Source organism: Drosophila tropicalis, unplaced genomic scaffold (genome assembly GCF_018151085.1).
Source record: "Drosophila tropicalis isolate 14030-0801.00 unplaced genomic scaffold, ASM1815108v1 contig_1190, whole genome shotgun sequence".
Lineage (NCBI taxonomy): Eukaryota > Metazoa > Arthropoda > Insecta > Diptera > Drosophilidae > Drosophila > Drosophila tropicalis.
Window position 1 is genome coordinate 344,992 of NW_027172561.1, and position 26,030 is coordinate 371,021.

Sequence of the window (26,030 nt, forward strand, 5' to 3'; positions counted from 1 at the left end):
GTTATGATTGATAAATGTTTTAAATATTTAAATATATTTTTAAAAATTATTTATCTACATATTTGTTTTAGGGTACTTGATCCAACCAAGATAATAGTGACGGGCAAACGTGTACGATTTAGCTCTTGCTGCATATCAGATATAACGCAATTCGATCCAAATGCGGCAAATCCTTTGGCGCTCGTTAATATGCATCAGCAGGTGATAAAAATTTGGAATTTTTCCCATATACATATATATATACATATACATACATATACATATATAACTTTGAGTTCATTTTGTTGTTGTAAATTATCAGGACGATTTAACTGCTTTGGGTCGCCTGGTTTTGGCCTTGGCCTGCCGCTGTCTACAATCCGTGCAACGTGACAACGTCCAATCTAGCATTGACATGGTCACACGAAACTACTCCACCGATCTGCGCAATTTCATTGTGTTAGTATTAATACCCATACAAATATGTATATGGAATTTAAACCTTTATTCCTTTTCGACCTCTAGTTACCTCTTTACCACAAATAACCGCCGCTCTGTTACCGATCTGATGCCCATGATTGGAGCACGTTTCTATACACAATTAGATGCTCTGCAAAGTCAAATTGATATGCAAGAGGATGAATTGGCCAAAGAGATGGAAAATGGGCGACTCTATCGCATTTTGGTCAAATTAAATAGCATCAATGAACGTCCCGAGTAAGATTTTTAGCCTATCCTTGTGCTTATTGAGATGATTTCATGTGCTCTTGTTTTTTTTTTTTTATTAGCTTTAATTTGGACTGCACTTGGTCAGAGACTGGTGATAGATACATGTTGAAATTATTCCGTGATTATTTGTTTCATTCCGTCACTGAGGATGGCCGCCCATGGTTGGATCACGCACACATCGTACAATGCCTCAATAAGCTTGATGCTGGCTCCTTAGAGCGCGTAAGTCAAATCAAATAAAAGCAGGAATTAAGAGTTTACTATAGATGGATAAATGATTCGCTACTTTTCTAGACGCACATAGTTACTTTTAAAAAAAGCATTCGAAGATCAAAGAGACTGAAAGAAAAAGAGATAGAGAACATGTCTATAAGATTTCTCTATATTCTTGTAATACTGTTTTTTTTTTATTTTTCAGGTACAACTCATGTCACGCGACGAGCAATCGGTACTAATTGTCTCCTATGCTGAACTCAAGAATTGTCTGGAGAATGCCTTCTCCGAACTGATGTCGAGCACCTAAAAAGAAAACAAAAAGTATAGAAAACAAAAACGAGAGGACAACACACTTATAACGAAATGAACAACTCCAAAAACTGAAGAAAGATGTAAAAAAAAACAAATCACGCGCAGCTTACTGTTGGGTCTCATCTATTTGACTGGGCAATGAGTGGCAAGCAAAAATTCTACAGTATTTCTACGGGAATTATTGCATTGCCGCTCATTGCACAGCCAACTAGATAAGATCCGCAACCCAACCAACCTTTAAACAAGAAACAGAAAAAAACGAAAAATCCCCCGAAAAAGAACATAAAAACACATGCCTCCACTCCTCAAATGCACGACCATAAGCGACTATGATTAAGAATTTTTTTTTTTAATAATTAATAAGAAACGCATTCATTATAACTAAGACATTTTGGCTTGTGCCGAGAACCATATAAAAGAAAAGGAAAACCAATTAAATTACGAAAAAAGTTTACATTGTTGTTAAGACACACAAAAGCAAAAAGCGGATGTATTAAGGAAAAAAGGACGAAAGCAAGAAGAGGAAATACACAGATGAAAGGTAGAGATAAACTTTAGAAACATAGAGATAAAGGTACAGATATCCAATGTTATGTTAGCTCTTAACTAAATTTTAGGCATTTAATGAAACAAAACTACAACAAATAAACCAACAACAAGCAACTTAAGAACGCGCTAGCTAACAACATTTTGAAAACGAAATCTCTCCAAAAAAGAAAAAAAAAACACAAAAAACAAACAAAAAGAAAAATCCAAAAAGAATTAAGAAAAAAAAAAAATGCAAAAATACAAAAACGTAAACAAACCTAAAACAAAAAAAAAAAAAAATATATATATATATACATACAAAAAAAACTTTAAAAATTTGTTGAAACAAATGAAAAAAAAGAGAACGAAACAAACAAAACATTCGAAAGAGCATACAAAAAATTTAAACAAAAAATGTGGATCTATTTTTACAGAGATAAGAGAGGAAGAGAAAGTATTTATAAATATGTATGTATTGAACGTAACTTTAAAACAGACAAGAAAAACGAAAAAAAAAAAAGAAAAACTGTAAAATTTCGCAACAATAAATACATGTAATGAAAAAACAAAAGCATAAGCAGCAACAGCAAGCGAAAAGAAAACAAAAATTGCTATAAAAAAATGAGAAAGATATGCAACAGATGAAATTAATGTCAAAGAGAATCAACGATGAGCCAAGGAGAAGAAGAAGGAGGGACTAACAATAAAAGATTTAAGTACATGGAATAAGGAACCACATCGCAAACGTTTAAAGGATGTCTCCTATGCAAACGCCCCCCAAAACACTAACAACAACCAAAACAAGCAACCAACCAACAACAACAACAACAAAAAAAGAACAAACATTTTTTATTTTTCAACTGTGTATTTTTTATAGCGAAATACTTTTTAAACTATAAAACCGAAAACGAAACCGTAACAAATTTTCTAAAAAGCAATTTAACAAAAAAAAAAAAGAAAAAAGCAAAAAAAAGGTTTACAAAATAAGAAAAATGGATACCAAGGAAAGAGAACGATATATTGGAGAGGGACAGAAAGAAGGATACTTCGGAAACTACTCTATACGCGATTTATATGTAAAGCAAAGAGAGATGGAGAGAGAGAGAGAGAGAGAGACGAGACCAGATTGGCGCACATTTAAGAGATGAACAGAAGGAGAGGCAGCGCGACTTTCTTAAAATGCAGCAACTGCTCAAGAAAAAAGGAACTGAATACCGTACTCGGCCCACTAACCCCGAAATATTTTGTTACTCCCATTCCAACCCAAAACGCTACCTTCCTTCCCATCCTTACAATCGTTTCTCCCCCTTTTTTAGACACTTCTAAATGGTCCACCCATGACATTTAATTCTGAATAATTTTTGTTGAATTTGTTAAGATTTTTAAAAAATATTTTTTTTGGTATTATCTTTTTAACACTAGAAAGTACATATGTATATACATGAAATGTACACGCGCTGAAATTTTCGAGTACAATATGTTGCTAACACAAAAGTCTGTCTTTAGGTTTTAAACACAGAAAAAAAAAAACAAATAAGAAAAAAAGCTACGAAGAGAATGAAAAACAAAATAAAAAAAGCAAACTAGAAAACAAATAAAAAAATAAATAAAGAGAAGAAGGAAAGTCGCGTTGAGTGCGCTTGCATATCACAAGAAGAAAACATGAAATGAGAAAAACATTTAAAAGTTATCATTAACTCGGCACCAAACATCACCATCCCCACCCGCACCACCCAGCAACAACAGCAACAACAATGAAAATATAAGAGAAATTGTCTTAAGCGAGGAACTTCTAAAGCAAAATCATAGAAAATACATAACTATATGTATATTCAGAAATGTATATATGTAAATCCCATATATTATTATTTTGTTTTGGAAAGTGAAGGAGAACTGATAAATTAATGTGACGCAGTCTGCTCATCTCTCTCCCTTTTTGGGCATAGTGAATTCAAATTGTATTGTATAGAGAATTGATGCTGTGGATTCTTTATTACTCCCTTACCCCTTCCCTTAAGCCCCCCCCCCGTAATTCTCTCTATGTGTGATTATTAATACTTATTTATCTTGTTGACATTATTTAGACTACAACAACAAAATCAAGCCAATTGATCCATCTTGATCATCCATGATTATGTAATTTTCATTTATACCAAAATTTTACAATTTTTTCTTTTTTTTGTGATTTGTTCAGTTGTTTAACATTTCATCTACTTGGTTTTGCATACAAGAAATATATATGTATATATATATGTATTTATAAGATTTGTACTTTCCTCTCTCTCTTTTCGTTTGTCAAATATATATATATATATACATATGTATTTATATATATATATATATATATATAAATTGCTTAAATTTCTTTTTAACTTATTGTGTACATCAAAGTAAGACTAATTAATTAATTTAAAAACAAAAAAAAACGAGAAAAAAAACAACAAATAAAATGTGAAAAAAACTTTTTGAAAAAAACCAATAAAAAAATAATAAAATTTTTAAAAAATATATTTGTCTTTTTACATATAAATGCTGTATGTATGTACATATACAATATACATATGTATATGTAATATTAAAAAAAAAACTCAACAGTTTAAATAAATAGTTTGAGATTAAATGTCTTCAAGTTGGTCAAATTTCTAACGACATTCATTTTATTTCAGATTTTTTTTATTTAAAAGGACAAAGGAGAATTTTAGATATTAACAAATAAAGCTAGTAAATACCACAAAAAGCCCGAATCCGTCATTCGTCTTATCATATACAGCGAAACTTCGATACAGCGAACTTCGTTATACCGAACAACTCATTATAACGAATTTAGTGTCAAGTCCCTTGAATAAAACTATTAAGTTCTTATAAATATAGCAATGAATTTCGTCGACTCCTCTCAGATTCGATATATCGAGATTTCGCTGTAAGCTTTTCTAGAGATCAAACTGCAATTTTGTAATGTGGGCCATCAATCGGTCGAATATAAAGTTAGTAGAATTTTTTTCTTACTATTGTAACTTCTGGGGACTACCGATCAAATTTACTTATTTTGTGCCCTGTGGACAGATTGTTAAGTTCAATTTGCAGTATGGATTTCCATCTTTAACGGCCAAACGTATAAGACTTTTTATAAGATGATTTAAACATGCGCAGTTTGTCGGTTACTTTCAGCGCTCTTTCGTGTTTTTAGCACTGGTGGCGGCACTGGAAAGTATGCAACATAAAACGAATATTTTCATTTGTTGATTGCATTATAATTCCCAACCAACTCTGGCATTGTGCGCATGGTATGACTCCAACTGACACTGGAATAGTTACTCTGGCTTCTCTTCAGTTGTCGAATAAATCTTTCGCCTTTTACTAAAGATTTCCGTGGAGAGGAGCACTCTAATGAGTCTAAAATAATTTTTTGTTAGTGCCCTTGTTGCAAAACGGGGCCATAATTAATACATTTGCACAATCGAAGAAAATAAAAGAGTTTTGAAAACGAACTCTCAAAACACACATAGGTTGAGATTCTTTGCAATGCTCAAAAGAAAATATGTATTCTTATAATGGATAGACTTTTAGTTTTTATTTTAATAAGAGTGGAGATTTATTTTAACTAAATAATTACAACTCTATAATACAAATATTATTGTTAAAACTTGAAAATACAATATACATATACAACTTTCAATAGAGGAAAAAGTGAATAAAAGAATGTGGGGCGGAGGAAGGGTGGTAGTAGGTGTTTGGTTAAATTGGGAGGGGGGAGAAAGAAAAAGCTTTCATTTTTTTTGTGTGAGAGAAACTGCTTTTTGATTTGGACAAAATTTTGATTTCGTTCTTTTTCTGTTCCGTTCTGTTCTTATGATTATCACAGTTTTTTAATATATAAAAAATTCTGACGTTTTTATGGAAATCGTTTTTCGTTTACATATACATACATATAATCTTCGATAGGTGATAAGGGGGAACGGGGTAGCGAAAGTTAGTAAAAATGCTTTTTGAGAGGGTTCGAGCAATTTTTGTTGTTTTTGTGCGAATTTTTAACTAAAACATAAAAACTACTTAAAATACTAGTTAAACTTATGTAGTAGACAAAAAAATAAAAAAAAATCAGCCGAAAAATAGCAAACATTCCATTTTTTTTGTGAGTATTTTTTGTAGCTAGTTAGTAGGAATGGGGGAGGTAAGAGGGCAGAGCAAAATTGTTTCGTGGCAGTTTTTGTGTTGTTGTATTAAAACTAAATCTAGGGCATCATCATATCAAAAGTATTAACAATTCAAAAGCCATCTCTCCCCGCAGAGAAATTGTGGGGAAAAGAGGCATGGAAAGGGGAGTAAGCGGCGGGGGGAGTGTGTTATTGATGAATTTAGGCAGGTGCCTCTGTGGGCGTGTGACAACCTTCAACATTTTCAGGCCAATCGCAGACATTCTCTTGGGGATTGAACACCAAATTGGCAGGACATGGCATATGATGCTTTCGTTCTCCCTCGCACATATAGTAATGTGTGCAATCAGCCCAATCTTTGTGATAGCTAATATGACCATCCTCCTCGGCACAAGTGACCTCATGAGCTAAAGAAGAAAAAAAGTAGTCACATCAGTAGTTGGCAACTTCATATCGATGAGAGTGATCAAAACTCACGATCTTTTGTGGTATAAGCGCCACGTGGACCATGCGATTCGTAGGGTCCATCGAATTCCAAGGCAACCTTATAGTCCTTAAGTTCATCGTTTAGTGCAGTAAGCAATGGATACTTTCCACTACCACAACGGCCGGAGAAATCGTCCATATCAATGGACCAAACCATAATGCCACCGAAACCTTGCTCCTTCAACCATTCGGTCTAGAAATGGAAAAGAAAATGCATTGTTGAATGATGCCTCCTTCCAATTGAGTGCACTTTTTCTCACCTTTGTTTTCAAAGAGCGTTCATCGTCGAAGCCAACCCATTGATTGCCACGGTATGCGAATGGCACCTGTTGCTCCGAATCCCAAACGAGCGTTGTGTTATCCGCTGCCAGGAAAGAGCACACTTCATAGTAACTGAGGAAGCCCGCTTCGTTGGTGAATTTTCCAGCCTTTCCGCCACCCGATGATGGTGATCCGATATCAAATTGTGTATCATTGACCAGTTCAAAGCTACGTCCATAGGTTGGCATGCCGATCAAGAGTTTCTCCTTGGGAGCACCCTGTTTCACCCATTCCCGAGCACTGTAGTCGACGGTCAGCTTTTTCTGATATCCGGTGGCCGATTCCAAGGCAAACAACGGTGAATTGTGTCCAACTGTGCGTTCCCATTGACCATGGAAATCATAGGTCATCACATTGATAAAGTCCAAATACTTGGAGATCTCTGGGACATCATAACCAGCGGCAATTGCCTCAAACGAGGCTGGCACAGCAGCAGTGAGAAGTAGACGGGGCAAACCAGATGATTTGGCCTCGCCCTCGAATGCAACACGCAGCTCCTTGAGCAGATTGACATAGGCCAAACGATCTTCGGCACCGCGAGGATACTCCCAGTCGACATCCAAACCATTAAATTTATAGTCACGCAGAAAATCGATAGCCTCGTAGACAAACTGATTCATACGGAACACATTGGAAGTCAGCTCTTTGAAGGGTGTCGAACCGAAAGCCCATCCACCGATGGCCAAAAGGATCTGCAGATCTGGATTCGATTCACGTAAAGCAATCACACTCTCATAGTTCTCGGGATCATCATCGGTGGCCTCGGTCAGCTTGTAATCCTGGAGCGTGGCAAATGCATAGACAATGTGTGTGCAGAGTTTGGGATTTATGTTCTCTGGCTCAAATTTGCCAGCACCTGGACGTTTGGCTGACCAACTAGTCAAATAGCAGAACACTTGAGCAGGTCGTGCTACAAAACAAATAGGGAAAGAATTTTGTTAGTCTTTGGCGGAAGTACATATGTACATATATCCTTTATATCTTACTATTTTGCTCAACTGCATTTGCTCCGGACTTGATGCGATGTTTCTTAAGCACCTGAGGTTTACGCACTTTGTTGAGTATCTCATCAACGGAAATCTTGATCGGTTCCGGTTTCTAAAAGCAAAACATACACAACAATATTTTTATTTGGAGTAATCGAAAAGTTCCTTAATTATTATACACACCTCTTCGATATCTTCGAATGTTGATGCCACAGCTGTCCAGTTAACATCCTTGGCCTCCTTGCCACGCGAAATGCCCAACAATTCTTCGCGCATGGCTCCAATCAATGGATACTTCACATTGCCTCCGCATACCTCGCCCTTGAAATCATCCATGTCGATGGTCCAGACCATTGCGCCGCCGAAACCATTCGATTTAATCCATTGCATCTTATTACGAATGGCACGTTCGTCATCGAAACCAACCCATTGATCCCCATCGACCATATAGGGGACTTTCATCTCCTCATCCCAAACATAGACGGCTCCATTCTGGAGCATTTCGCAAATTTCATAATAAGCCAAGAAACCGCTCTCCTTTGTGTATACACCCTCGCGACCTCCGCCAGTGGCTGGTGCATTGGGTCCATGTTTCTCGGTGTTGGCCAGAGTGAAGGATCTGCCATAGGTGGGCATACCAATCACCAATTTCTCCTTGGGGGCACCCAGTTTAACCCACAAACTGGCAGCATTATCGACAGAGAGTTGTTTGCGCCACTCCGAATCCGTTGATGGGGCATACAATGGGGCATTGTGTCCAGTTTCACGTTCCCACTTGCCATGGAAATCGTAAGCCATCAGATTAATGAAATCCAAATAGCTAGCTATGGCCGGCACATCGTAACCACCGCGGACATTGTCCGGGCCGACAGGAACAGCTGCTGAGAGTAACAAACGTGGCTTCTTCAGTTCTTGTGCCTCAGCTTCGAAGGCTTCGCGCAGTTCTTTTAGCAGCAAAACAAAGTTCTTCTTATCATCCGAACCCTTGGGGTATTCCCAATCCATGTCAAGACCATCAAAACCACGTTTACGCAAGAACGGTATGGCCGAGTAAACGAATGTCTGACGGGTATAACGTGTCGCAGACATGTCCTTGAACTTCTGAGTGCCAAAAGACCAACCGCCCAAAGCCAATAGAATCTAGATAGAGACATAAAGACTCGTAAAGATCGGCACACCTAGCGTAATTGTTCATGACTTACCTTCAATTTAGGATTGGCCTTACGCAGATTCATCATGCGTTCGTATAGACCGGGTACATTGTCTTTATTCTCATCGTTGGACTCGTATGAACTCAATTTGTTCTTCTTCAGCCAGCCAAAGGCGAAAATGATATGTGTACAGAGATCGGCAGGTATATCCTCGGGCACAAATTTACCAATTTTGACACGATACTGCGACCAATTTGTATAATAGCAGACGATCTTTGGTGTGCCATCGTCGACCTTGGTCTTTTTGCCTTTAAGCGATGATCCGCTAGCCACCAATGCGGCACCGCCAGCAGCGGCGACTCCAGCGCCAGCTCCAGCTGCTGCACCGCCACCGAATTTCGATTTGGAACGTAGACGAGTACGTCGAACACTTGTGCTCGTCGATGCTGGTAATTGATCGATACGTTTTTCGGCCACGGGAGCCTCAGTTGCCTTCTTGGAGCTGGAGCTAACCGATGCAGATGATGATGATGATGAGGTGGGACGTCGCAGGCGGCGGCGTGTCTTAGCTGGAATGTGCAAGTGACATTAGTTATTAACAATCTTTTGAGATAGATGTATGTGTGTGCATGTGTAGGTAAAAAATAAAATGCCCGCCCACTGTTTGACCCAAAAATGAAATAAAGTCAAGTTGTGCCGACTTGAGTATACCCTGTCCAAAAAACAAAACATACCGACTGACTCAAGTTTAAAACCTAATAGTCCGTAAAGATAAAGTAATTATTTCACGATCCTTTATTTCTTATACTATACTCATTATCCTATACATATTATATTATCTACATATTATTGGTATTATAGCTAATTGTAACGTACGTATTGTACGTTTGAATAAATTGGATACCTCCGTGTTTACCCTAAAAAGCAGACAGAAACAACTTGACCTTGCCCAACTTATAATGTAAGCCCCTCTATTGAGCCGCTCTTCCCGACTTTAAAGTAGCTGCCACCTGTTGCCAACACATGTACATACATAGGCACATATGTAAGTATGTGTGTATTTGTAAGTACATACCTCAATCATCAATCACTGGTAATGGTAATGACTGAACCACGACTGTCGCAATCTTGATCTCCGATTGTCGAGTGTCGATTATTTCAAATTAATGACATCTTCAGATGTAGGTTTTTTTTTGTGGCTGTCAATCTGAAGCTTTTGGCAAGCAAATTAACTTTGATGCTATCCCCAAAGGCAATGTGCCGCCATGAATTTGCTGTGTCTGTATCTGTATCTGTATCTGCATCTGTGACTGTGATTGAGATTTATCTAATTCTGTACCTGGCTGTCATTATAATAAACATCTTCTCGTGGTGAAATATTTATGCAATTAATAATAGTACGCGTTGTACCTTAAATACAATACATGGCCAATTAAATTGCAGCCGAACTCGCTTACCGGTTTTTTTTGGATTTTGTCTTCTTAATTGTGTGGCTAAATGAAGTGGAATTCGTTGCAGTGCAGACACGTTAAACAATAAAAACAAAAACCTGTTTAAATATTTTACTTAATGGTTTTAAATATACATATATTTTTTGCATTTGTTGCTTCTCTCCTGCGCAGGCCCATGCACAGACACACACACACACACACACTTTAGAAATTGCGCGTCTGTATCCCATCGACTGTGTGTCTTAAATAGCTATTTGGTCAGATAACTGCCAATTGGGGATATAGCTCAGTGGTAGAGCATTCGACTGCAGATCGAGAGGTCCCCGGTTCAAACCCGGGTGTCCCCTTGAGATAACTTTTTTTTTGTTTTTTGTAAATTATATTTTTTTTGTCGTCTTTAATATTGTTGTTCGTTAAATGCCTCAAATTTTGTCAATTGGTTAGTCTAGCGTTCCCAATTAGACATTTAGAATGATTCTAATTGACTGCTAATTGCCATTTTCGCCCTCAAATGTAAATTTTTATCGCTTACATTCCAATTGGATGTTTGCTTAATGGCGTTTTCTCATTGATTTCGATCTTATCAAACAATAACTTTGCTCTGTTCAATTGAATTTTTTAAAAAGCTTCCCCATAGATAAAAAAAAACTTTTAAGAAATAAAAAAAGCAAACAAAAAAGGGGGAGGAAAAAAAACTAGGGGACACCCGGGTTTGAACCGGGGACCTCTCGATCTGCAGTCGAATGCTCTACCACTGAGCTATATCCCCAGCTGAGTGCACTCAGATCAGTTGGACTCATATAAACTAAGGCTTTGGGTAATTACCAATTGATCGTAAAGTAAAAAAAACTTTTTTTTTTTTTAAAACTTAAATTTAAAAAAAGTGGTTGATCTTAAAGATCCAAAAAATAAACCGTTTTAGAATGAAAAAAAAGACATTCTTTTTTCTTTTTTTCATTTGTTGCAAATGCCAGAATATCTTTCTGTTATTGAGGATGGAGTTCAGAAAAAAAAGGAAGCAACTGTGGGATTGATTGGCTTTTTGTGCAGATTACATTAATATTTTAGGTTAAGTTAATATATTATCTTTGGTCTAAACGATTTCTGTTGTTGTTTATTTTAACCGCCCGACTTTATTTATTTGTATTTAACTCAAAATGTGAATTAAAATCCTATGCCCAGCAGAGGGTTAAATTGCAGATGCCAGCAAGCAGATGAAGCAAAAGTATAAGAAAAACTAACAAGAGGTAGCTGCAAATTGCCGTCACTCAACTAGAATTTTAGCTTGCGCGGTGTAGCATGGGGATATAGCTCAGTGGTAGAGCATTCGACTGCAGATCGAGAGGTCCCCGGTTCAAACCCGGGTGTCCCCTAGTTTTTTTTTCTTTTGTTAATTTTTTTATTCTTGTTTTGTGGTTTTTTGCTTTTAAATTTTTGCCTTTGCTCCAGCTGTCTCATCCCTAAAGTTTATTTACAGTTTTGCTCTTTTAATTCAAACTCCTGCAACAACTTTTGCTTAAAAGAAGTTTAATCGTAATGTAAAAAAATCAATTTTTTTGGATTTTGGTTTCATTTAAAATCGAAGATGATTAAATGTAAGTATGAGACCAATTAGAGAGTTCAAAGCCGAGCAGAATTTTTAAACGAGCTTGAATTCTACTTCGGAAACCCGTTAGAAAACTAAACCTAGTTCCTTTTTTGAATAAAAAATCGGACTGCTTATACATACAATTATCCCCAATTAATTTATTCCTATAATTAAGCAGTGGACTTTCAATTAGTCAAAGAATATTTTTGCATCCAAAACTATTATATAGACTATGTATCAAGTTTATTCAAACGATTCAGAAATCTGCTATACCTCACATTACTTGACATTCCGCATTCTTTCTACTTATATTTCACCATAAAATGTTTATATTTTTAGCAAATTATTTGATTTTGCGACAGATGTGAACAAATGGATAAAACATTGTCAAGTGGTTGTTTTGTTTTTTTATAACTTTTTGAGTAACTATTAAATTTGTATACTTTGGTATGTAGTTACTTACTCTGTGCACTGTCTGTGGATGGGGAGAGTAAAACAATTAGCAGGCATATCACAAAGGCGATTCGCAGCAATCGTGGTGGTAACTGTAAAAACAAAACAACAGAAAAGAGGGCTATAAGTTTTGTTGGCTATTAAAAGCACAGTTGGTTTTTTTTGCTTTTCTTTCTTGTGATTAACGACACACAGATATGATTTATGGGTTAAGCAAATATGTAGATCACAAAAATGGTCAGAAGAAGGTCGTCAAGTCCATCGGACGTAACATGGTCGATAAAACATAACTAACACATGCATACATACATACATATGTATGTACATATGTGTGTATAAGGTCTTGTCGTTTTTGTTATAATATGCACAGGGTCTCTCTCAGCCAATATCCTGATGTACTAATGTGTGCAATCATTAATTTTTTAAAGGTGTTAAAGAAAAGTAAAAACAAAGCCGAAACCAAACAAAACAAAGGTCACGTGGCCAGCCCTTAGTCAATTCGCCTTTCCAATTGGTCGCCCACAAATTAAATTACAAACAAATTGAAGTGCGGATGACCAACCGACCGACCGACCAACCACGTCTTGACATTGACCCAATTCCCAAGTTCGCTGAGTTCGCCGAGTTGATTGTTTGAACAAGACAACTAATTAAAATTACTTAGTGTTCATAATTATGCATTCAAATTGTATTTTGTGTGAGTGTGTGTGTGTGTGTGTGTGACGATTTTGAAACAATTTATGGTTGACATCTCTAGTGAAGTTTGATTGTTATTATTGTTGTTATTGTTTATAAAGTTGTCCAAATCAAGTCAAGTGGCAATTTTTTTGACACTGGTAAGCCCACTTCAGATTAATTACTTTAAACAAAAGAGAAATAAACAAACGAAAGAGATGACCTCCGATCTTCAATATTGTTATCCATCTATTTATATACGTACATTCATACCATTCACATTTACATTCACCTAGATTATTCAACAATTACCTGTATAATCTACTTAGCATTCAATGTGAATGTCTATTAAGAACACCTTCTTACCTAATGTCGAAAAGAAATTGGCACAATCGTGAGGAGATTGCCCAAAAAAATAAAATAAAATTAAGTTACAGTTAGATGGGGTACCAACTTAACTTGGGGATCTCTTTCCCTAACTCTTTCGTGTGTGTGTGTGTGAGTAGGTTTTTTTTTGGCTAATTCTAAATAAAATGCTGCCTCAAGGTCAAGCAGATCTAACAATAAGATCTAACAAAAATATAAAAAAAGGTGGGCATCTGGAAATTTATAGCCTAACCCGGCCATAAACACCCGAGCCAGGCTATAAATTGTATTACTCTCTTATTCATTCTCAGTGTCAAAGTCAGAGTCAAGTCAACGAGGGCAGTTTGATAAGTACTAAAAACGAAAAAAAAAACATCGAAAGGAGGCTGCAAAAGTGTGAAAAAGTCTTGGAAAAGACAAATTGGAATCCAAGATTTCAAATTATTTTTGGAAATGTTGTTTCAAATCGGTTTTATTTGTGAAAACGAATCAAATGTTAAAGAAAGGGCAAGAAATTTGGGTTTTGGGGGTGAAACATTTAGAACATGAAAACCAAATAAAGAAATTCCTTTTTAAGAATCAGCAATTTAAAATGAATATGCAAATCATATGTTTTTTAATTACTAGGAATATTCCTGCCCTCGTTTACACAGACACATATGTATGTACATACATAGATAGATAGACAGCGGTGGAAGGAGTGGGGGGGGAGATAAATCTCTTGATTAACACTCGTCCAAGTAAAACAAAAGTGAAACTGGTTTAAATCTTGCGCATGTTTTGTTTTTTTTTTTTTTTGAGGCTATTCATTTAAAATGTTGCCAAAAGAAGCAGACGGGGCCAAAAAAAAAAAAAAAAAAAAAAATTAATGCATAAATTATAATTTTTTGTTGTCTTTGGTTTTATAAATATACATACATATATGTACGTACAAGAAACAAAAAAAGTTCCTTATCGCGTGTGGCCAACCAACCAACCAACCAACCAAGCGACCAACTGGACCAACTGGTTTCAGTTTTCGTTTCTTTGTTTTTTGTTGGTTTGCCTCGTTTTGATCACCGCACGGAAATGAAAGACGGTAAAGTGAAAACCAAAACAAGTCTAAAAGATCTAAAATGCCTTTCATTTTCACTCTCACAAAATGATCCAGAACCACACGAACCAAACAACAATCTTTTTGACCCCAACTCGCCATCTGTTACCACTCCCCCTCCCGCACACACACACACACACACACACACAGAGAAACACTCCCATTCTTCAATTAAATCAAAGAGCTTACGTAAAATTTATACCATTTTGGGGCAATTGTCCAACTCGCATTACAAGTATTAGTCCCAAAACTCCATATGAAGGGGCTAATGCAAACCGCTGGAGCCTAGCCAATGAGGCTTGGTTGGGCTTAGCTTATTGGATGAGGGGTTTTTCGTTTTGCCGGTAAAGTTTTGGTTACGAAAGCGACAAATAAAAGTCAATAAATAATAGCTAGAAAAGAGAGAGAGAGAGAGGTAGCATGCTGGTGTTGGAGGAGGAAAGTCTACACGGGGCAACTGCATTCCATAGAAAACATCGTCGACATCGAGCGATTGTATTGGATTTCTTTCAATTGTCTTGCGCAAAAATAAATGTTGTAAATACATACATACATATGTATGTACATACGTAAAGACAAAACAGGCGAGAAGGAGGACGAGGACGAGGAGAAGGAGAGGAAAAATAATTGAAAAAGAAAACGTATGCATTTTCATTAATATCTAAAAAGCGAAACATTTTTTTGCTGAATTGCTTCAGCATCGAAATGGAAATGGATATGAAAATGAAAATCATCATCATCATCTTTACCTACTTTTTAGATCTTCTTCTTCGTTTTTGTTTGTTGTGTTTTTGCTTTTCACTTGAAGGAAAAAGTAATGTTCATAAATTGCAATTCATTTATGTATGTATGTATGTATTTACATATGTATTTGTTTCTCTTTTTTTTCATAGCCGCCGCCGCTCACTTCGGCACTCTTTCAATATGTTTTCAGCAGGCAGCTCAAATTGCGCAAAAGTTGCATTAATCATACAAGCGCGCACACACACACACACACACACATACACACGCACGCAAAGCCATGTGCATGCATCAACATGTAACAACTTCTCCCTCAATAGCTGGCTCTCTGTCTCACTTATTGAGAGACAAGCCATGTGTAATGCATATAACCAACTAACCCTCTCTCTATCTCTCGCTCGCTCGCTCTCCCACTCACCCTGCCAGTGTGCGTTTGTCGCTTAAGTCTTTCGTTTTTCTTTGGTTTTTTTTCTTTTTTGTTTTGGCTTACTTAAAATGCAATTTATTTGAAATTTTCGGACAGTTTGCCGCTCTGTCGCGCTTTTAGCTGTTATATTTAATTAAATTTGAATGCCTTTTAGTTTGACCGAAATTAAGCTCAAGGTGAGAAGCAAAATGAATAAAGAAGAAGAAAAGAAAACCCGCTGCTTAGTTGGCGACACGCGTCCATAGATACACACACACACATACATACATATACCTGTACATAAACCTGATGACTTAACGGCATTAATAAAGCACCCAGTCATAACTGTTTAGCAATATGCACATATGTATGTACATACATACATATACATTTGTCTATATGTACATATATACATACATACATATATGGCTTTGATTTTGGCTCTGAAAGTTTTCTTTTATTTTTGTGTGTTTGTCCATTGTCCATTTTTATTGTTTACAACAAATGAAATTTTTAGCGCTAGTTTCTCATACGTCACAATTAAGTTAATATAGCCAGCGTAGCGTCAGCAACGGGGCACCTGTCCTCTCCTGTCCTGACCAACCAGACGACCTTGCGCAATCTTTGCGCGAAACGAGTTCAGTCCGACTACGAGCGGGGATAAGCTGGTGGCGGTGCTCAGGAGGTGGTGGTGGTGAAAGAATGGCGCATGACTCAGTATTGAATCTGAAACTGAACTGAACGGAACTGAACTGAAACTGGTTCACTGGCCAATTAGAATCGGGCCTTTTGAGGTGCAGTACCAGAGAACCGAGACCAGAACCCACTTGGGACTGGCCATAAGCATAAACGACTTCAATTATCGCTTAGCCTCACGGATATCTGGCAAATTACTTCCTGCTACAAACTTTTAACCCTGAGATAGGCCATTGACTTAAACTTTAGGTTTAGACAACAAAATTCCATTTTCAAAACAGTTTATTACGAAATTTAACCGTGATTACAAAGTGTGGTAATCATTCAGCTCTCATTACATAACTAGACAATGAATTGCTTTTGGGTTTAGGGTTATGCATGACCTAGATTAGTTAATTAAACTATTAGAATTAGAAAACTGCCTTTGAGTTGCATAATTTAAGCTAAAGAATTTGCAGATTAATTTCCTAGTCTTAGGTCAAAGGGCACCGGCATTTCTAGTTCCATTAAGTAATTGAAATGGTCTTTAAGGCATTATCAAAGAATGTAAAGGCTAGTTCCAGAACTTGTAGAATTAGACAAAAGACAAGCCTGATTCCAGAACTACAAACTACATTCCAAAATAGAAACTAATCTCTGCTAATCAAACTGGCATCGATTATTTTCAATGCTCGGTAATTAAAAATTCAAACGAGTAAGTGCTACAAGTACATTTGAAATTGTTTTCAACATATATAAGAAAATAATGAGAAAATTCTAACCAAAAACTTTGAGTCAGTATCGGATCAACGGATTCATTTATATTCACAGAATCGCAAATAGAATGGCTTTTTGAAATTTGAAAATTTATGTAATATTTTGACCAATTTCTATTAATTAAAATGCAATTCATTTGTAATCAAGATTTAAATGCAGATCAAAAGACATTATTCTAACTAGAATTTTCAAGACAATGATAAGCATTTTTCAATGTTGATTGAATCATTGTAACAGAACGAATTAATGCTACGAAAACATTGAGTATTATCTGAATATAAATGAAAGATCGAACCATTTGAAATTAATAAGCAAAAGGATCATTATTTTATATTTCATTTGGTTTTCTATTTATTTAAAGTTCAGTAAAGCATTAAACGAATGAATCAGTTCGACTTTTACATTTCAACTTATTGAATTACAATCATAAACATTTGTTTGTTAATGTACCTGAATGTCTCAATAAACGATTTATCATGAACGGATTCAATGGGGAGACTAAGCAGTTTGGACAAACCCCGAAACATAGATATTTGAAATAATTGATTACCTTTTTCGACTGTCCATTCTTGGTAACTCTTGAAACAGACAAAGTAAAATACTGAGGACCGTGGACCTCTCTCCGATTGTTCCTTAAAAACGAATTGACCAATATTTTCAAAGTTTTTTTTAAGTACAGTGAATGTTAGTCAAAACGACACTCAAGTTTCCACTCAGTAACATGCTAATAGTTATAATTGGCATTTACTGCACTAGGATAATAGAGATTAGTTTAAATCATTGCCGATCATTTGAGAATGTTAAAAAAAAATTTCATTGCGTTTGTGGTGTGGAAATATCTTGTTCATAATTTAGATTTATGTTTGTTTCTTTATATCTGTTTCTTTTTTTATTCTCCTTGTCGTGCCGCACCCGTACCATTAATTTTCAAGTGCATCAGATTTTGGACACACACTGTTGGCACTTTATTTTAATGGCCCAAACGTGAGCCAGCTGAGCTAAGCTGACAGCGGCTGTGGCCAAAGTATGACTCAGAATCTGCAACATGGAATGGTATGGAATGGTATGGCAAATGTGGTGATTATTCTTGCTTCTGCAATGCCATTCAGCCATTCAGATTTCAACAGCTGACTGCGCACAACTTCCGTTCCACTGCTCGAGATCGAGATTGAGATCGAGTTGGAGATCGAGTTGGAGATCAAGAGACTGACTGTGTGTAGAGACTCACAACTTTTGCGACAGCAGCCTCAGCCTGAGTCTCAGCGGCAGCGGCAGAGACCCCAGCCATTTCCTACATCGCAGCCAACTTGTTCATAATGTCAATAAAATTTATGTCCATTTGTTTTGTCTGTTTTGTTTGTTTTTCGTCTTGTTGGGTATTTGGTTTTGGCCTCGTAAAGAATTTTTCTGCCATTTGTCAAAGTCGCATTAATGTCAGTTTTTTTTTTTTTTTTTTTTTTTTTTTAGAGTTTTCCTAGGGCTGTTGCAGCTCAGTCTAGCGGCAATTATATCATTGTTGTCTACTAGTTGAAACAAACAACATAAGTGACACACATTTAGCCTGCAAATTGCTAGCTAACGTAGTGGAAAATGCCTCAAAATGTTGCAGGTCTATGATGATCCACGAATTATTTGTTTCTTTTTGCCTTGCACTTTCCCCAACTCCCAAAAAAAAAGGGGGAAAATAAGCAATAAGGAACTGTCATTATGTCATCATCAGCAAGTGCAGCAGCCGCCTTTTAGTTTTTGTTACGTAAAGCATATAGTATGCGCTTTATTTAATAAACAAAAGAAACACACACACACAGGGAGAGATAAAAACCTACAAACACGACAAATCGCATTCGAGTGAAATTTTGTGTTTTTGGCTTGAAACTCTGAATGTCAGGTTTGCATTTCTTATGGCCATTATGTAGTTAAACTTTAACCTTTTTCTTTAAGTTAGCCAAAACAAACCAGTTTGTTCAATCAAATCAAATCAAAGAAAAAAATGAATAGGTATCTATAGTATACACATTAAAATTTAAATTAAAAGATGTCTCTCTGACCGTTTCGAGGCTGACTGGCCAGTTTATATCGGCTTGTTGTCGATCAATTTTTTGTTTTTTATGGCCTAGTCATAAAACAGTATTAAAGCCAGACAATCTTTTTCTTTTTTTTTTATATTTTAATGGCCACAGCTAAAGATATATAATCGAGCCGAAGACACAGATCACATGCGGCTTATATTACCATAATAATGATGCACAACTCTTTGGCCTAAAACTTAGAATTCATTTTCGGCTAGCTACTGTATTACTTGAAAATTAAATGAATTTTGAAAATATTATTAAACGAACGTAACATAATAATAAAAATAAATATACAATTTAATTAATGAACTTTTGTCCTATTCCCATTCTTATTCCTATTCCTCTTCTAGGATAATCCAGATCAAGCTCAACAATCACCAGGCATTTAGGTGGAAAATTGTTCATATTCGAGGGAAAGTTACCTTTATTTGAGTTTCAATCTCAGTTGAGAGTCGAAATTGTCCTTATTTCTTCTACGAGTATCCATCACTGGATAATCTAAGGCAATTAAGATTTAGGCTATTAGCTTGTGGCTAGTGCAACTTGGCTTATAAGGGTTACCAGTACTGTGAGTACTAGAAACGTTTTGTTTTTTAAAATCAAGTTTAGTTCAAATATTAAATATTAATGTCGTTAATGACTCGTTTTTCTTATTTCTTGTGAAAAAGTTGAAAATCATTAAACAAATATGACCAAATTTTTAAGTTGCATGGCAATGTATTGTATTGGTTAACTGTTTCCTGGAGTTTTGGTCAAATTGGCATCTTAAGTATATCAAAAGTAATAATGAAATTTCATCACAAGCACAAAATTCATCGTGTGCCGACAATGTTTTTGTTTTGTCTGCTTTGGGGAGGAAGGGCGAAAATGGGTTTCCACCTCTAATTAGTTCAATTAAAAAGAGCGAAAAAAATAGACAAATACACAGCTAAGCAAAGAGATATTCACAGATGTTGTTGTGCAACAGCTACAACTCGAAAGTCGGCTTGACTTGTCTATATATGTAGGTACATACATACATACAGATGTACATATGTAGGTATATAAAGTTATTAGCAAAATTAGTTGACTGCCAAAGAGAGTTGCTGTGGCTGGTCAATGATTTTTACTGATAATGAGTTAGTTTTTGGCTGCTTTTCGATTTCAGTTTTCAGCGTTATTTTTTTTTATTCGATTCGATTATGCTGACGTCCATGTGGAATGCCTTTAAGCCATTTTTTTTGTGCTTTTTTTTGCCTCTTTTTATATAACGACTAAAATTTCAAACGAGTTTGCGTTGATTAGGTGGCCCTCGTCGGGTTTTTTTTTTCTGTTTGTTGTCTTTTAATTTGTTTTTTTTACTTGTCAAATGATTGATATACATACATTCATACATAGATATGTATTTGTCTACTAAATACATAATTAGGCTTATTTGTTTACTTGGAGTTGTATAAACAAAAAGGTGACACTTCCTGCCACAGATCGCCAAGCCGAAAATTCAAAGCCATAAAAAAAAGGTTTGTTGTCTAAGTCTTTTGTTTGCTGTGTCTCTTGGTGGTTAGCTTTAAATGCAAAACCAAAAACAAAAAAAAATGAGAAAAAATAACAAAACGAGTTCAATAACCATTTGATGCGTTTCGATTTCAGTTTCTCAACTTTTCAATACGATTCATTTGCAATTGTTTATGTACAAATACATAAATTGCTGGCAACAGCAGCGGCAACAACAACAAAAGAAAGAAAATCAAAAAGCAAAACTCGCATAGAAACCAACATAAAAGTGAATTGCAAACTTGATTTGTGCTTTATGGCTTTAAATGCAAGTAGTATCTTTATGTGTATGTGTGTGTGTGTGTGTGTTTGTGGTGTTAGTGTGTGTGTGTGTCTCAATAGACAATCAAACACAACCCACTTAGATCTGAATTGCAGCTGCGGGCTGTGACTGACTGACTGCCTGTCAGGGTTAGGCCAAAGTGACTGGAATCTGTCGCCTTGTCTCTCAAAACAAAATCAAAGAAAAACATGTTCAAATAACGATAAATTTTGTAAATTCTGAGAGATCAAGAAATGTTATAACGTTATTCCCCACCATCTTCGGACTGTAACTAAACGATGAACAAATTTTGGTTTTCTACAAAATATTTAATTAAACATTTCTTCCTTTCTCTCTTATTTTAAATTTAAAACTCAAATGAGATGGATTTAGCCTTCAAATTAAACGCACATGGATATGGACGAAGATAATTCGTTTTTAACAAAATAAATTAAGGCTTTCTGCAAGACAATAAATACGTATGCAAAACTTAATGAAAACTTCAACTCAAGTGACAAAAACAAAAACAAACCATAGAAAACTCATTGAAAGTAACATAATAAAAGATCCATTAACCATTTAATGGATTTTTGCACATACTTGTTTATGATAATTTAACTACCTAACTAAAATTGATAGACTAATCAAAATTTATATTTTATTGAAGTATGCATTTTACAATTAATTAGCTTTTAAATGCTTAAAGTTGGCTTGAGACTGCCCCTCTCTCTCTCCCTCTCTTTATTAGATGCATGTTGAAATGTGCAATTTATTGCACAATTAATTAACTCAACACTAAGCACGTTAAGAGATATCAGTTTTCTCTTTTACACAATCGGCAAATTATAATCAATCGGGAAAAAGTAATTGGTTTGAGTTTCATTTTAGTTCGCCAATTGTGTAAAGTTTTATAAAGTAACCTAAACGTCATTCAATACAAATCTATGTACTTAATAGGGACTAACTGTATACATTTTTAGATATCTTGCATATTGCGTCATAGCCAAAGCTATTTAAATGGACCTCTGATCTTTTATTCGCGGTTAGTCATTGTATTTTTAAATTTAAATAAAATAAAAGCTAATAACAATTTAACTTTAAAACGGTTTTCTTATTCATGAAATTCACTTGAATTTAGTATTCAAAAACAACAACAGAATGTTTAATATTATCTGAAAATAACATACCAAATTAAGGAATTTCACACAAACAAAAAAATTAAAAATCAAATGTTGTTAAATTCTGATCTGAATTGAGCAGCTTTTGAGTTGATCTTCCATATATGTATTTACATATGGACATACTATATATGTATGTGTGGTCCATTTATTCGTGTTTCCTTGAAGTGCTGTTTATTTTAAATAGAATTCTTTCAATGCTTGCTTAAATAGTCTCGATGGGATAAGTTTACTAGCTATATGATAGTGAGGCATTTTATTTTTGATCCACTTAATGGTTGAAGTTTTGTTATCACAAAAAGTTAATCATATCCTAAAAACCTAGACTGCAGTTTGAAAATTATATTAACTGAAATCGCATTGATAAGTCTATTCATTTACTTGATAATTTGATTCGAAATTGTACTCTTGATTGAGTGACTTGTGATACAAAATTTGATTCTAAAACGAGTCCGCCCAATATAAATTGCTAAAACGAGTCGAGTAATGATTGAAAGTATGACTCCAAAAGTAGTCGAAAATGATTAAAAGAAGGGTATCGAAGCAGTTCATCATAAGCAGTCGAAATAGTCACTTATCATCAGACAACGAACTCATTTATGACTATTTAAATAAAAAAGGAAAGAAAGTTGTTAAATCCTGATGAGAGCCTAAATTACCATTCACCAACTTATGGAACAAGAAAATTAACACACTTATTTGTTAGCCTACTGACTTTTATGGCTATCGATTCGTTAATTAATTGTAATTGTATTTAAAATTCTACTTGTTATTTGTGTAATGGATATTTTTCAGTTTCCATTACAATGTTAATAGACTAGTTTAGCATCAAAGGAAACTTGGTTGACTTGTTCCTTCAAAATACTATACAAGAATATGAATTTAGTGAGGATGGCCTAGTAACTATTTTACATTAAATTTTTTGTTTTTAACTTATATTCAACAAGAATTTTTAATGAATACGAGAGGACAGTCGAGTCTAGACCATTTTCAAGACTTAAGTGTATATCGATTTTTCAAATATATTTTCCAGTGCCTTATTGTAAAAATATGCAGAGATATAAGCAATGTCGAGTTGGGCTTAAAAAAGGCAATTTATATTCCAAATAATATTGAGGAAGAATCTTTTTGACAGAGATTTTTCAATTAAGTGCTAATTTATTTTAAGTTGATTATTTTTTAAGATATAATTTGAAGCCAAATGGGATGGAATTATTTTGGAACAATGCAATGCAAACAATGATAATGAAAATCATTCTGAAATGTTGAAAATTCCAAATGAATTTTAATGCAAATCGATAAAAAGTGACCTGATTCATAATCAGATACTTGATACTTAATTGTAAGGGTATTCAGAAGTACATATGTCTTAGGCAAACTAATTGCAATGTATTATATTAATAATGTTCTCAGTTGGTTTGTTGGTTTCCTTTTTTGTTTTTGTTTTTGCTTATTTTTATTTGGCGTCATGTTTGCAACATCCGCATTACGCATACGCCCGGTTGGTGCCAACTTCCGACTGAGACTATCGGCCAAGTGAGTGCTTGTGTGTCTTTAAGGGAGAAAGTCTCTGCATGGTAAGCAATTATTATGTCGCGTGAGTGTGTGTGTGTGTGTTTATCTGCATGTAAAAAAGCAAAAGCTATGCCTCTATGTCCATGTCTTTGCCGGTGCCTTGTTATTTGAATTGTTTATTGTACAAACAATATTCTCTTCAAGTGTTTTCATTTAATTGTCAAAGCAAGAGGCATTTCAAACGAAAGTGAGAGTTTCGGCAACAACAACTACAATAACAACAACAACTGCACATGTCAGTCAGTCACGGCTGTCAATAATAGCGCGTGTCAGGCAAAGTTACCTCTGAAAGAGAGAGAGAGAGGGAGCGAGAGAAGGGAGAGAAATGGAGAAGAAAATGCGAAAGGAGATGGAGCAATGGAGCTATTGAAATAGGCGTGGCCTTTCGGGGAGTTGGGAGTTTGAGTTGGAAATTGCTGCGAAAGTGCAACTTTTGCCCAGACAGACAGGTAATTAACATTTCTTTCTCTCTCTGTAACACACACACACACACACACACACACACACACACACACACACACACACACACACACATCAAAGATAGACCTTTTAAATCTTTTAAAGCGTGACATAAAAAGTAAAAAACAATATTATATATGTTTAATTTATAAACTTTAACTAAGTTAAGTTAAGTCTTTTTGTGTTTTTGATTGCCTTTTCGTTTTGCCTTGCCTTGCCTTCGTTTTTTCTCCACTCATTTCGAGATCTCTAAAGTATTTCAAACCTAATTTTGCCAGTTTTTCAGTTTTTCGAGACCAGTTTTATTTTTTTCGCTTTATTTTTTAGGTTTTTTTTTTTTGTTTTGTTTTCGTTTTAAGCCAGCGATTTGCCAATTGGTTTTTGGTTTAGGTTTTGTTGTTGTTACTTTTGTTTTGTGTGTGTGTGTGTGTTTTTTTTTGCAAATATTAATTGTTGCAAAGGAAAAAAAAAACATAAAAAAAACTAGTTGTTGCTATTGTTGTGGTGGGCAAGTTACAACTTTTACTTGGTGCCGAATTTAGGCGTGGCCATAATGAAAATCCAGGGAAGTAAAAGCAAAGAAACTGCAGAAAGACTAATTAAATCGTTAGTTTGAAACAAGAAATAAGAAAAGAAAACAAAACTACAACAACAAAGCAAGAAATCCCCTTTCCATTTTGCTTGAAAGCGAAACTGCTTTAACAGCCGCAGCAGCAGCAGCAGCCTTTACCCCTTCTCCCTGCACCAACCCCACCTCCTGCTGGAGGGAACTGCTTGCTTTAATAGTATTTCATATTCATTGTCTTTGACAAGTTTGCCTTCAACTTCGGTCAGCTTGCACAGAACTGGTAGTTGCTTTTCTTGTTGTTGCTTTTCTCACCATTACCCCGACACCAGACCTACCTACCTACCAAGCGCCCTCCCCTCCCCATTCACCCGTTCCATTCTGTCTGCTAGTTCTCCATAGTGCTGCTTGTCTGTCTGTCTGTCTATCTGTCCACTTGTCTGTCGGTTAACATTCATTTTTCCGTTGCGTCAACGGACTTTCAATATTCTTTGGCATGGTTCGTTCGACTGCATAAATATATGTATGATAATTTTTTTTTTTTTGTCGTTTAAGTTTCGTTCATAGTTCTCTTTTGTGGCTTGACACACATTTCGTTCGATATTGCACTCACCATTTTGCTTTGATTTTTTCCTTCTGAATATTTGTGTATTCAATGATTTCAATATTAACAATAAACAATAATGAAAACCAGAAAAAAAAATTAAAACACGAAAAGACGAGAATATAATTCGAATTTCTCTCTTTTTCCTTCTTTTTTCGTTTGGTTTTTGGCCAATTAATTGGCTCTGCTGCGACTGCACTTTATCAATTCTAATTAGGATTCGGATTGTTCGTACACGATTTCAATTGGAAGACACTTCAACGGATGACACACGGCGGTGTCGGTGGTGCGCATACAAATATTTGCGCCTTTTTTTGTAACAGTCACTTTTTCCGACGAAAAAATCCTTATTAGAGTTTTGAATTTGATTTGATTTTGATTTTTGGGTTTTCGTCTTCTCCTTCTTCTTCTTTGTCGTTGTCGTCTTTGTATTGTGTGTGAAAAAACCCGCTAACAGCTACGAACTCGCACGTTGGACTGGAAAACAGAAACTGATTCGAGCGCTGCGACGGCCAACTGCCAAGACAACTGACGACAGCGGCAGCAACGGCAAAGTTGGAGTCAAAGTCGTCAAGCCAAGCCAAGTCGAGCCGAGCAGAGCAGAGCAGAGCCAAGTAAACGGCAAAATGAGTGGCCCACCGATTGGGCTGTTGTGGTTGTTGTTGTTGGTCCGCCACGTATAAGCGCCATATACA

General features: G+C 35.6%; 2 protein-coding genes and 4 non-coding genes across 9 annotated transcripts in view; 4 read left to right on the top strand and 2 right to left on the bottom strand.

The window, feature by feature from the left end:
• PAN3 (Poly(A) specific ribonuclease subunit PAN3) overlaps positions 1-3,783 on the top strand; it is a 31,105-nt gene extending 27,322 nt beyond the window's left edge. For all 4 annotated transcript variants that reach the window (XM_068293919.1, XM_068293910.1, XM_068293933.1 and 1 more), the window contains 5 exons: positions 72-201; positions 302-438; positions 505-696; positions 768-930; positions 1,127-3,783. In XM_068293919.1, coding sequence (XP_068150020.1) covers positions 72-201; positions 302-438; positions 505-696; positions 768-930; positions 1,127-1,231 — 727 coding nt within the window. In that variant the 3' untranslated portion in view covers positions 1,232-3,783. The remainder of the gene's footprint in view (positions 1-71; positions 202-301; positions 439-504; positions 697-767; positions 931-1,126) is intronic.
• A 1,292-nt stretch (positions 3,784-5,075) lies between these two features.
• On the top strand, positions 5,076-5,193 carry LOC137580912 (U5 spliceosomal RNA). Its single transcript, XR_011033038.1, has one exon. It is a non-coding gene; the product is annotated as a U5 spliceosomal RNA (small nuclear RNA).
• Positions 5,194-5,397: 204 nt separating this feature from the next.
• Cht7 (chitinase 7) lies at positions 5,398-25,801 on the bottom strand. The gene is made up of 8 exons (XM_068291792.1): positions 25,345-25,801; positions 12,365-12,446; positions 8,914-9,431; positions 7,895-8,851; positions 7,712-7,823; positions 6,665-7,635; positions 6,396-6,597; positions 5,398-6,325 (listed from the first exon to the last, which is right to left on the bottom strand). Exons 1-8 carry the CDS (start codon positions 25,345-25,347, stop codon positions 6,120-6,122), a joined length of 3,051 nt encoding a protein of 1,016 aa, XP_068147893.1. The 5' UTR covers positions 25,348-25,801; the 3' UTR covers positions 5,398-6,119.
• Positions 10,589-10,660, top strand: TRNAC-GCA (transfer RNA cysteine (anticodon GCA)). The gene has a single exon. It is a non-coding gene; the product is annotated as a tRNA-Cys (tRNA).
• TRNAC-GCA (transfer RNA cysteine (anticodon GCA)) lies at positions 11,011-11,082 on the bottom strand. The gene has a single exon. It is a non-coding gene; the product is annotated as a tRNA-Cys (tRNA).
• Positions 11,615-11,686, top strand: TRNAC-GCA (transfer RNA cysteine (anticodon GCA)). Its single transcript has one exon. It is a non-coding gene; the product is annotated as a tRNA-Cys (tRNA).
• Positions 25,802-26,030: the final 229 nt, after the last annotated feature.